The sequence below is a fragment of the Chinchilla lanigera genome, unplaced genomic scaffold, assembly GCF_000276665.1.
Source record: "Chinchilla lanigera isolate Chin_1 unplaced genomic scaffold, ChiLan1.0 scaffold00012, whole genome shotgun sequence".
Taxonomy (NCBI): Eukaryota; Metazoa; Chordata; class Mammalia; order Rodentia; family Chinchillidae; genus Chinchilla; species Chinchilla lanigera.
In genome coordinates, this window is record NW_004955413.1 from 29,979,274 (window position 1) to 29,991,885 (window position 12,612).

The 12,612-nt window shown below is 44.4% G+C and overlaps 1 protein-coding gene across 1 annotated transcript in view; it reads left to right on the plus strand.

Moving 5' to 3' along the window:
- The window catches only part of Atxn10 (ataxin 10), a gene marked incomplete in the record, with an annotated part of 147,965 nt that overhangs the window by 22,370 nt on the left and 112,983 nt on the right, over positions 1 to 12,612 (plus strand). The window contains 2 exon segments of the mRNA XM_013511506.1: positions 1,962 to 2,153; positions 7,580 to 7,662. Coding sequence (XP_013366960.1) covers positions 1,962 to 2,153; positions 7,580 to 7,662 — 275 coding nt within the window.

Below are 12,612 nucleotides of genomic sequence, written 5' to 3' on the forward strand. Positions count from 1 at the left end.
GGAGCCCCTGGGAAGGCAAGAGCACAGAGGACCAGCTGAAAGGCAACCCTGGCTTCTCTATAATAGGCGTGTGTAAAGTCACACTTCTTATTTATCACACTTCTTAGCCTCCAGAGTAGGAAAAGGAGGTATTATTATAGATTCTTGAGGTTGTAGAGCTCTATTTTTATTTGTAACATTAAATAATAACTGTCATTAAAGCTTTGTATGGTGGAGTTAGATTTATACTCTTGTCATAGCAAGGTGGTCACCCTTGGTGTTCTTCGTTCACGGTGTTGACCGCGCCTGAATACCTTCTGCAGTACATTGAGTGCTCCTCAAGGCCACCTGGGGAGTGTTAGTGAACATTCTTTTCATGGCAGTATTGTCACAAAAAATACCTCATGTATTCAAGCATTTCTTACAGTTGCTGAGGCGGGTGTAATGCTGTACCCTTGAATTTCACTATTTTCCTCAGGTTCTTCATCACAGAGACACTGGGTCAGTGTTTCCTGACCCACACTTAGGTTGACTGGGGGAGATCTAGACACATTATTTTGTGTTTCCAAATTTTTAGTTGATTAAGTTATACTTCTTTTTCAAAACAAACTTGAGGTGTTTTAAAAAATACAGTTACAAAGATGAAAGATAGTGGAGGGAACTGGGGATATAGTTTGGTGTTAGAGTGCTTGTTGGGGTTTGATCCCCAGCACTAGCCTAAAACCAAACCAGACCAGACCAAACCAGACCAGACCAAACCATACTAGACCAAACCGGACCAGACCAAGGGAGGAAACTGGAGAAAAGGGAAAAGCCTGATAGGAAGAGGTTTCATACCCTTGTTAAACATGATCACAAACTTGACTCCAGGCTTGCCGAGGGCCCAGACAGAGAGGGAAACATAAGCCATGTGGTTCTTGTCTCTCCATAAGCCAGGCACACCACGTGGCATACAAGAAGTCCCAGTGCTGCAGCTCATGGACAGGAAGTGTCTCCTGGCTCAGAAGAGAAGGGATCATCTGTGGAGTGTCTTCTTCGGTGGCCCCCAGCAGCTCAGGGTTTCCAGTATAGAGTTGCGGTTCAGCTCCCTCGTCCTCTCGCTTAATCCAAGGATGAAGTAAATGTAGGGTGCTATGATCGCGCACTGAGAGCTGAGGGAACATCTGCACGGTCAAGATTGTCTCTGAGAGTCTTTCACACTGTCCAACAGTCTGCCATTCAGATTGTGGTTTCCTTAGGGGATTTATGGAATGAGGAAGTTGGCTCGCATTTAGGGGCTGAGTTGCACAAAACAGTTCTTATCTTCAGAGCGCTGGGTGGATAGTCAGCACAGACAGAGGCCCAAGGGCTGCCACAGGGTCGCCTCCCTGGTATGCGCTCCTGGTGGGAATTAGTGCGCTCCACTCCCTGCCTTAACCTCCCGCCTGTTCCGGTGCTGCGGCCTCAGCACATCGGGGTGGGTGGTGCACCTGTCCTCCAGCCGGCCCTCGTGAGTGTTTCTCACCACGAGACTTAGTGCACATTGGGTGGCAGGGCAGGCCCAGGAGCGTGAACAGTCATTGGAGCTGCCTTTGGGTGTTCCAGAGTGGGACACTGGGGTCATAGTACCTCTGCTGGGGTGACAGCCCTGCTAGTCATCGACTGTGTGGTGTTACTCCACCTTCTCTCTGTGGTCCTTACCTCTCAGTAAGGTGGCGAGGGCAGCACTAATTCTGGGTATCAAGAAGCTTAAGAGAGAACACAGTAGGGTTGAGCAGTGCCTGGTGGGTGGTAGGCGTGTGTGTGTGTGTGTGTGTGTGTGTGTGTGTGTGTGTGTGTAGCTCTCTTGTTCTCTGTTGATGCTAAGGAGCTGGCTGAGGAGCCCACCTGCACCTCTCCCTCAAGTACTTAAAGCAGTTTCTGAATAGATCATGGGGAAAGTAGAATCTTTTTTTTTTTTTTTTTTTTTTTCCCTACTTTGTAACAGTTTTGTTTTCTTCCAGAGAAACAGCACCCAGGACGATCTTCCAGAGAGTCTTGGATATCTTGAAGAGATCTTCTCATGCTGTTGAGCTGGCCTGCAGGGATCCGACCCAGGTGGAACATCTGGCTTCCAGCCTGCAGTTGATAACGGAGTGCTTCCGGTGTCTCCGGAATGCTTGTATAGAGTGCTCTGTGAACCAGAATTCCATCAGGTAGTAGTCCTCATGGGACATGTACTTCCGAGTGTATTTCTGTGTTTTTGTGCTTGCTGGTTCTGTCATTGGGGACTGTTTATTAAAGTTGTGGCTTTGGTATCACGCCTTGCTTTTCCAGGACTGTCCTTTACTGCCATAGGTGAGAAGTACGTCCTTGATATGTCACACCCTCAGAGTCAGTTAGACCAGCATATGATGCCCAGCATGGAGCAGAATGTGTTTAGCTTTGGGGTTATTTAGATTTCCTGTTTGTATTTGTAACATGTTTTAAGGTTCTGCATGTAATGATTTGAACTTGAGTTTGATTCTTTGTTCGGAGATTCTGCCTGCCTGAGTTCATATGTAGTTCTTAACCTTACTTCTCTTAGTTGCAAATATTTTCATTGGTCACTTGGTGTTTAAACAAGAGGTAGGATTTATAAATTTTGAAGATGATTTGTCTTAAGATCTTAGATTTCCAAGGTCTGATTTCATGTATTTTATAACATGTTTTAAGAAGTAGTTAAACAGTGAGAGAGAGATTGTCCCACGCTGTTCTTTTCTTTTACTTGTTAGTCTCTCCTCCTAGAACTGGGCCTCTTTCCTTTTTGATTTTGTGGAATCTGTTTCTTATTAACATTTTTACTTGAAGTCAGAAGCCACAAGCTGGATGGCCAGCTTTCCTGGACATTTGGGTAGAGCCTCCAGGCCGTTCTGCCCCTACTGTGATGGGCGAGGCTGGGCCGGTCCAGAAACTGTTCGAGGGATGTCCTCTGCTGCCTGACAGTCTTATGCTCGAGGCTTTCATATGATTAACGAGCTTTGTAGATCAAAGGAGCAGGGGGAAAGGCTGAGGTTAACTACAGTGCTAAACTAAGCCTGCTGTCCATTTGCAGAAAAATGGATGGAAACGGTAATAATCTTGCTAATAATAGTTAATATTTTAAAATAGAAGTAGTTCTGTGCTAGAAGCATATGGCCAGAGAGCCCTTACCTTTTGTTCTTTTCCAGGCAGGGAAGTGCTCTAAAGTGGTATGGAAAGGGGGTCATCTGCTTTGCTGGCCTCTGTGGGCAGGGACATGTGCTGCAGGATCAGGCTTTGTCCCTGCACCCATTTGCAAGGTCTGGGGTAATTTTTAGGACAAACTGAACACATAGTACACTACTAGTTTTCCATTTTTACAAGAGAAGACACTGACTACGAGAGGTTAAAAAATGCATCCTAAAGTCACTCACTGAACCAGCACAAGAGTCTGGGCATGTTCTCTCCTCCTCCAAGCATCTGACTGTAAAATAGCCCCAAAGCAGGTGGCTGTGCCTGTCCTGAGGCCTGCACGCTGGCCCTGTGTCCAGTGACTTCTCCATCCCTTCCGTATTCTCAGGACCCTGGACAAGGGACAAAGGCATTCTGAGTCTCAGGTTTCTCCTCTGTAACACAGGATGACCTTGAGGGGAGATGAAATTCTTCTTTTTTTTTTGTTTTTTTTTTGGTTTTTCTCCGGTACCAGGAACCGAACTCACGACCTTGTGATTGCCAGGCAGGTGCTTTGCCGCTGAGCTAAATCCCCAGCCCCGGGGGAGATGAAATTCTTTAGTAAAATGCCTACCCCATCCCGTGTGCTCGGGATGACCTGTGATCGGCGTTTCTGACTCAGAAGGGCCAATATGGTACAAGCTTAAGATAACATTACTTTCTTTTAAAACAATTCATTTTATTTTATTTTATTTTATTAGCAAAATGTGCAAGTTATAAAAGCTCAAACATAAAAGTAAATATGGCAGCAAATAAAATAATAGCAGTCTTCCAGCACAGCCATCTAAGCAAGGGCAGGGTGTACAGTGATAACGTCTGTATTGCAGCCAGGCATGGTGGTGCACACCTGTAATCCCAGCACTCGAAAGGCTGAGGCAGGAGGATTGCCGTAAGTTTGAGGCCAACCTGAGCTATATAGTTAGTTCAGGGGTAGCCTGAACTATACAGCAAGACCCTGTCTCAAAAAACAAACAAACAAACAAACAAACAAACAAAATTTCTTTATTGCACACAACTTAGGTTGGTAGAAATGAAAACTAACAGTTAAGGGTATTAGTTTTTCTGTCTCTGAATTTCTAGGATTGTGTTATTCTATAGTCACTGTTGATTTCCAGAGGGAAATTCCAACCATTTAGGGCATTAGCTCCTGAATAACAGTTTTCTAGTCAGAAATATAAGAGATTCCAATAAGAACTTCACGGCCAACTTTAACTAAAGTCAGTATTTCTGAGCTGGTCAGGATTCAGATCACAAACTACATATTTTTTTCTGGCCTTTGAGAGAAGTTACTAAGGCGTTAGTTAAAGGCATGATGCTTCACAGGCCTGGATCTTTGTGTACGGAAAGGGGTGAAATACAGCGGAGCAAACAGTGTGAGCTCCCTGAAGTTTGAGGACACACTCAGGAAAGGGAATTCAGAGCAGTCAGCTCTGCCTGTGAATGTGACTCCTATTGCTGGGTCACTGTGATAGAGCCTCCAGAAAGAACCTGCTCTGCTTCTATAAAGTGCCAGGGTGCATGAGAAGGCTTTGCGGTTGGTGTTTCTCAACTCTCCCGGTGTAGGGTGAGAGCAGACACAGACACAGACACAGAATGAGTGAGCCTGGGTGTATTCCAGTAAAGCTTCACTTTTGAACAAATGCATTTGGAATTTCATGAAATTATCATGCTGTAAAGTTATAGCCTTTGATTTTTTTTTCTCCCAAACATTTAACAAGGCAAACACCATTCTTAGCATACTTGCATTACAGAGATAGGCAGCAGGCCCAGTAGCCTGGCAATCATCTGTCCATGTAGAAGCAAGAGCAGAACAAGTAGAACAGCCTCTTCCTGGAGGTGGGTGCTGAGCTCTTTCCCCATATCTTCAGCATGAGAGAGGAGGTGAGGAGCACTTGCCCCTGACCCCCTGGACTAGAGGTATGGAGAGAAGACGGCAGACACAGTGAACCTGACTGCCACAAGCTCCTTTCACTAAAACCAGTGCTTACCACAGGGTTCTGGCATTCCACCTGTGCACTGTGGGAGCTTTCTCTTTAGGAGTGAATGTCAGCATGCTGTGGAGAAGTGAAGAAGTCATAGAGCTGTATTACTTTCCTGTTGCCACAAACTTTGGGTTAGAAACAACAGAGAGTTTTTATCTTATAGCTCTGGAGTTCCTGAGTCCACAGTCAGTCCTCAGGCTTAAAGTCAGTATCTGCAGGGCTGGTTCTTTCTGGAGGCTCTAGAAAAATCATTTCCTTATCTTGCAGCTTCTAGAGGCCGTCTACTTTCCTTGGCTCATGGCCACATCCTCCATCTTCACAAGCAAGAGTAGAGCAGGGCATGGCTAGAGCACACTCGACATCTCAGTACTCCGGGGAGCTGAGGCAGAGAGATTGCAAAGTTTAAGTTCAGTCTGGGCAACTCAGCAACTTTGCAAGAGTCTGTCTCAAAAATTTAAAAGGGGGATGGGTGTTGGGGATGTAGCTCAGAGCAGAGGGCTGGGTTCAATCCCTAGCACTGCACACATACATACACAAAAATACAATAGTAGTGTGGCATCTAGCATCTCTTTTTTTGGACTCTGACCTTCTTGGGTCCATTTCATGAGGACTCTTACTAGACTCAGCCCAGGATAATCTCTGTCTCAAACCATAATTGTTTAATCACATCTACAGAGATCTTGACACCAACCAGTTCAGATTCTCCGACACCAACTGGTTGTCTGAAAACTCACTTCTCTTCTGACACTGTCTGAGGAGTTAGTGGTATTGCAGCCCATAACTTAAAGGCTCAGATCAAAAGACTGCTACCACTTCAGATGCCAGCTGGAAAAGGAGTGCCCAGGGAGCTGTTCTGAGGGACTGATTAAAGCCGGGGGTGTCCAGCTAGTCCCATGACTCAGGATTGATGAGTTACTAGAAGTACTTACAGAGCCCAGGAAACTGTTTGCATGCTGTTACGGCTCACTTTGAAGGACGCACGTCAGAACATCCAAGTGGGAGACGGACACAGGACAGCATGGCAGTGGGGCAGTTGTTGCCCTCTCTGGGTATGCCCTCCTCTTCTGCAGACTCCCTTGTGCAAGTGGGATTGATTACATCACTGTCCACTGGTAACTGAATTAACCTTGGTCCATCTCCCCTCCCCTGAAGGGGAGCTCAGGCCAGCCACCCTTCTGAGCTCTGCCTGATTACTTCACTAGCATCAAAAGGGGCTTTTATGAATAACAAAAGATGCCCCTTCCATTGAGGAAAGTGAAAGGGTTTTGGGAACTCTGTGACTGTGCCAGGAACCCAAGACAAAGACCAAATACCGCTTACTATGCCGCATTTCTTTGCTGTACAGTACATTTTGAGAAGTCCAGGGTTTACAATATAGACTTCTTTGGAGGACTATTCTTTTGCTTACCACCGTCTCTTTGGCCCCTACATCTGTCACACATGCAAAATACATTCGTGCCAACCCAAGATCCCCCAGATTCTCAACCCGGTATAGCGTAGACTCTCATTCAGCATGTCCTTAACCTCATCAGCTCTGGAGTTAGTTAAAAATTCCCACGATCCCTGACACCTGTGGACCTGTGAAACCATGAGAGATAAGTGTCTGCTCCCCAAGTATACCAGCTATAAGATGACAGCTGGACACCCCTTTCCCTTCGCTTCTACTTCCCCAGGGGATGGAGTTCAGGCAGGGACTCCTGCTGGTGTGTGGCAGGGTCACTTTCCTTCAGTCTCTACTGGCATGCTTGTTTCCTCACAAATTCACACCAGCAGTCCTGCAGGACTCATGTTTCTCCCAACAGTCTGCTTGAGGCGCGGTGGGCTTTTTCCAGTGCTGTTCCTCAGAGTTCTGTTAGCTTTTGTCCCTTAGCAAATTCCAAAGCCTCGTCCGCATTATAGGTATTTGTGAGAGCAGCACCTGACTCCCGCTACCCAAATCTATAGTACTTTCCTTTGCTGCTGTGACAAATTCCAAAAACGTAATGATTTAAAACATCCTGCAGCTATTATCTTACAGTTCTGGGATTCCAAAGGCTAAAAAGGGGGTCGGAATGGCTGTGTTCCCTTCAGGATGCTCTGAGGGAGAATTGTTTCCTTGCCTTCTAGCTTCCAGAGGCTGCTGCATTCCTTGGTGCATGGCTTCGTTCCACCTGGCTCTGATTTATAAGGATACTTGTGATTATATTGGGCCCCCACATATCCAGGGCAGTCTTCCCACCTAAGGATTCTTAGTTTGGTTTCCTTTTTGCCGCATAGGGTGATACATTCACACACTTGGGAGATTTGGGTGTGGATTTCTCTGGAGGCCGTTATTCTGCCCACCACAGTAACTTTCAGCCAGTAGTGTCCACATCATGCATTAAATTATCTTTTGAAATGCAATGTTAGGAAAGAACGTGTCTAATTTTGTCTTTTTAAACCTCATACAGGAACTTGGATACGATTGGTGTTGCTGTTGACCTGATTCTTCTGTTTCGTGAGCTGCGTGTGGAGCAGGATGCCCTGTTGACAGGTAATTTGGAGTAGGGTTGTGGAGGATTTTATATCTTGGAAGAAGGTTTTCAGCCAGCGCTTGGTTATATCATCCATTGACGCACATATTCTGTATTTCCTGAGGTAGGGAGACTTCTGCAGTGAGATATGAGAAGGTTACAAGGTTGCGTTGACTGCATTGTTTCTCTTCTTCCTCTTTTTCTCCTTCTTTCTTTTCCTCTTCTTCTTCCTTTTTTCTTCCTCCTTCCTCCTGTTCTTTCCTTCTCCTCTTCTTCTTCCTTCTCTTCTTTTTTTCTTCTGTAGTACTGGAGACCTAAGGCTGATGCATTCTAGGCAAGTAATCTATCCTGAACCCTTTTTATTTTTTATTTTGAGACAAAGTCTTGATAACTTGCTCAGATTGGGACTTGGACTCATGATCTTTCTCCTTCGGCCTCCCCAGTAGCTGGTGTTCCAGGCGTGTACCATCTTGCCTGACTTCTTCCCACCTTTTATACTGTGGTCTTCCTTAGTCTGTTTGGGCTGCTGTGCAGTGTGCTTAGCCTGGGTAATTGGTAAACAGTAGTTTATTGCTCATAGTTCTGGAGGCGAGAAAGTCTGAGCTGAGGGCACTGGATTCGCTGTATCGTGAGGGTACCCTCTGGCTTAAGGATGTCACTTTCTTGCTGTGTCCTCACGTGGTAGAAAGGCAAAGGGCAAGAGCCACTTCTTACCTCTTTATCATAGGGGCATTCACCCCAGGACCTAGACACTTCCCAAGGGCTCCTTCTTCCCACCAAGGCACTGGGATTTGATTTTAGCATTGAATTTTGTAGTGACACAAACATTCCAACTGCAGACAAGTCCTAACCAGAATATGACTGTACCTGGAGATAGATTTTTAAAGGGGTAATTAGACTGAGGACGTTAGATGCTGTCCTGGTGAAAAGCGTATCCCTGCCACCCTATCATATGACATAGATGTATGCAGAGTACAGAGCAGCTGAAGATGTAGGGAGAAGGTGGCCGTCCCATGCCAAAGAGAGAGGTCAGAGAAGAGATCAGTGCTGTTGGTTCTTCAATCTGGGCTTCTAGGCTCCAGAACTATGAGAAAATAACCATCTGTTGCTGACGCTGCCAGGTCTTTGCCTCTTCATGACGGCAGTGTGAGCTGCCTAACACGCTGTCTTCTGATATTTACCCGTGACAGCCTTCTTGTAGGTTTGGGTACGATTCCAACAGTGACCAAAACAGACAAAAATTTCTGCCCTCAGGAGCTCACATTCCAGTGTGGGGAAGCAGATATTAAATCTGTTAAAGAAGTTAGATACAGAAAGGGAAGCTACTTCTACGTGTTAGTAGCTGTTGATTAAGAGAAACACCAAGCTGCTTTGCTTGAAGAGCTGGACTATTTTGAGTGTTTTTAGTCTTCGTACTATGAGTATCAACACTTCTTTTAGACAAGGGTTATTATCCGAATGTTAAAAACATCAAGGGATTTCACACATGATCTCTCTTTTTTTTTTTTTTTAAGTCTTTTTGAGACAGGGTCTCGCTATGCAGTTCAGGCTGGCCTTGAGCTCACTTTGTAGCCCAGGCTGATCTCGAACTCACAACGATCCTCCTGCCTCAGCCTCCCGAGTGCTGGGATTACAGGCGTGCGCCACCACACCTGGCCATACATGATCTCTTGTCCAAGGAATTGAGAGATTTTAGGATAAGTCTAAGTTATTTGATAAGCAAATCTTAATGTAAATATCTAGTGAGTGTTTTTGTAAGTTGTAATCAGAAATATGGTGAATGCTGCTGCTGAGTGCCATCCAACCAAAAGGCAGACACATAAAAACGTTGTAGTGCGTCCTCATCCACCTTATTCCCCGGATCTGACACTGGGTGACTTCTGGCTCTTCTCCGAAGTCAAAGTGCACATGAAACGGAAACATTTTGAATCTGTTCAGTACCTCAAGGCAGCCATGACAGGGCAGCTAAAGACATGAGAGAGGATTTCCAGAACGGCTTCAGAAAGGGGCAGAAACAATAAAGCAATGGTTCAAAGTGAGGGGGGGTATTTTGAAAGGGATTGATGGGAATGTGTCTTTCACTATAATAGTTTAAAAAATTAAACACTGTATTTTTTTTACCATATCTCGTATAAATAGATTTCCACAGTTTTTATCCCTGTTCTTACTATCCGAGGCTTGATTATGTTAGTGTTAATGTGATGTTGCTCTTGGCAGGCAGTGAGGATTAGAGGTGAGTCTCTTTACAGGCGCGAAAACTGAAGCTCAGAGGTGAAGTTGTGGGGTGGAGGTGCTGCCTAGGATGGTTTAATTTTTCTGTTTTGTAGTTTCTTGGTGTTTTCATTTCAAATTCAGTTTGTTAAAATTCTTGGCTTTTTCTGTTTGATTTGCAAATCATCCTTTGGGAAATGGTACTTTTAAAAAAAATATTATGTGAGCTAAGAATTATACACATCTTTTTCTGAGCAACAGTAATTTCCTAAGTATTTTTAAGAAATGGATAAGGTGTAGGTTTAGTTATAAAGTGTTTTTAAGAAGTTCTGTATCTAGAAGGATTTTTTTTTTTTTTTTTGATTTTTCTCCGGTACCGGGAACCGAACTCACAACCTTGCGCTTGCCAGGCAGGCACTTTTGCCGCTGAGCTAAATCCCCAGCCCCTCTAGAAGGATTTTTGTAGCTCCATTTCATAATAAAATGGGAGCTTTAGGTACTCAAAATTGAGGTTTTAGAAATTGACAACCAAGTCCATGTTCGATCATGTTTGGTGGTAAGGCTGCTGTTCCTGAGTCTGTGTGTAGGGTGGCAGAGTAGGAAAGTTGGGAATTCACCCCATTTTACCATGGCCGGAAAACATGGGTGTGGGCAGTATGTCACTGGCAGAGCTGGGGCCCTATGGTGGGCAGGAGTACATCTTCCAGGGGTGTGTTCTTTCAGTGTGTACTCCTAAATAAAGAAGCAAAACAGAAGTGGTTAAATGCTACTAGAGCCCCGCCAGTCCCTTCTCCGGTATGCTGGATTCCTACCTGCTCACCCACACAGGCACTGTTCTCTGGGGACCTCCCCGTCCTCCAGCAGCTAGCAGGGACCCCTCCGTCGCCCAGCATCTGAAGATCTCTCCTGCTTTGCCTCTTAAAAATGTTTTCCTCCTTGACTCCACACCCTCTTTTTCTGTGCCATCCCAGATCTTCTATGACAAATGTGTTTAGTTTTTACAGGCCCTGTATACAGTGCACAGTTACTTCATCGTTCCTTTGCAAGTGACTTTCCAGGGAGACCCGAGACAAAGTTAAAACTGCTTGTAGGATCTAGTCTGTCGTGGAGGAGTATGTTGGTTGGTGATGTAGGAAAAAATGGTACCCCAGCCAGTGTACTTCAGTTTGTTAGTTGCCCAGGTAATACTGTAGTTCCTGTTCCAGTTCCAGTTGCTTCTGTCTCTTAGAAATGGCTGGTCACTGTGATGCACATTGTATAAGCCAGTCCCCAGTTGACAAGCCATTCTGCCTCTGTGCTTCCTGTTTGCTTTTCTCATATAAGCCCTAGACCACCAGAGATCAGGGCCTGATATTCTGCGAATGATCTCCCACAGTGCCCATCACATAAATAAATCTGCCTCCATATCCTGGGTGTTGTTTCAGTGTTTCTGTTTGCCGTTGCAGTGAGAGAGAGAGTAGATCCTTGTTGACCTGTTTTCTGTTATATTTACTAAGAGTTGTTCACACATTAGGTAGTTGTGGTTATTAATATATTTTTATGATCAGGTTCTCGTAACAAAATGATCCATTTTAAAGTGAACAACTGAGTGGCGTTTAGTACGTTCACAGTGTTGTACAACCATCACTTCTGCTCATTGGAAATACTTTCATCAGTCTAAAAGAAAGTCTTGTATTCAGTAAGCAGTTGCTCACCATTTCCTTGACCGGAGCCCCTGATGACCACAGTTCCGCATTTGTGTCTTTGGACTTAACTTGTTCTGAGTATTTGACAGAGCAGAATCAGAATCATTTCGCCCTTTGTACCTCGCTTCTTTCACACAGCTTGTTATCTGAACTCCACAGTGTAGCAAATATATCTTGGTTTCTTTTGGCTGAATAAGGCTCCGTTGTCTGGCTGTGTCATGTTCATACACTTATCATTAGATAGGCAGGGCTGTTTCACCTGGGTATCATGGGCAATGCAGCCATATATGTACATGTACTTCTGTTTGAGTTCCTATTTGCAGTTCATTTGGGTAAATACTTGAGGACTAAAACTGCTGGATCATATGGTGACTCTATGTTGAGCATTTTGAGGTGCCACTAAACTGTTCCCTCACAGCCAAAGCATTGTACATTTTCACCAATAGTGTCTGAGTTTCTTCATATCCTTGCTGACACTTGGTTTTGCATTATAGTCATCTGTGTGGGTGTGAAACGATGGTACCCGATTGTGGTTTTATTTGCATTTCTCAAATGACCAGTGATGTTGAACATCTGCATGTGCTTATTGGCTATTTGTAAACCTTCTTTGGAGAAATGTCTATTTATATCCTTGCCTAGAGCTTAATCCTGCTGTTGTTTTATTGTCGAGTATATGTGTTATTTATATATTGCAAGTACCGAGGGTTATCTCTAACCTATGGACAATTTGGGGAGATTTGCCGTCTTAACACTGCTGAGTGTCTATGAAGATGAGCACTTTCCGTTTATTTACATCTTCTTTAATTTTTCAGTTGTATCAGTTTTAAGTAGCTAACCTGTGTTCAATTGCAAAGTTGGATATTACTGAGGCAAGGAGAAAATGAAAGTTAAATATTTCTTATCATCTTGTTGCAAAAGGTACCCTAGTGAGATTACTGAGTTTTATTTGGAATTCAACAGTGAGATTTGGATTCAGCAAGAAACTTGACATTTTTATATAGTGTATAAGTTCAAAGCTAATACAAACAATCTTATAAAAAAAAAAAATCTTCTTTATAAAGTGCCTGTACCATC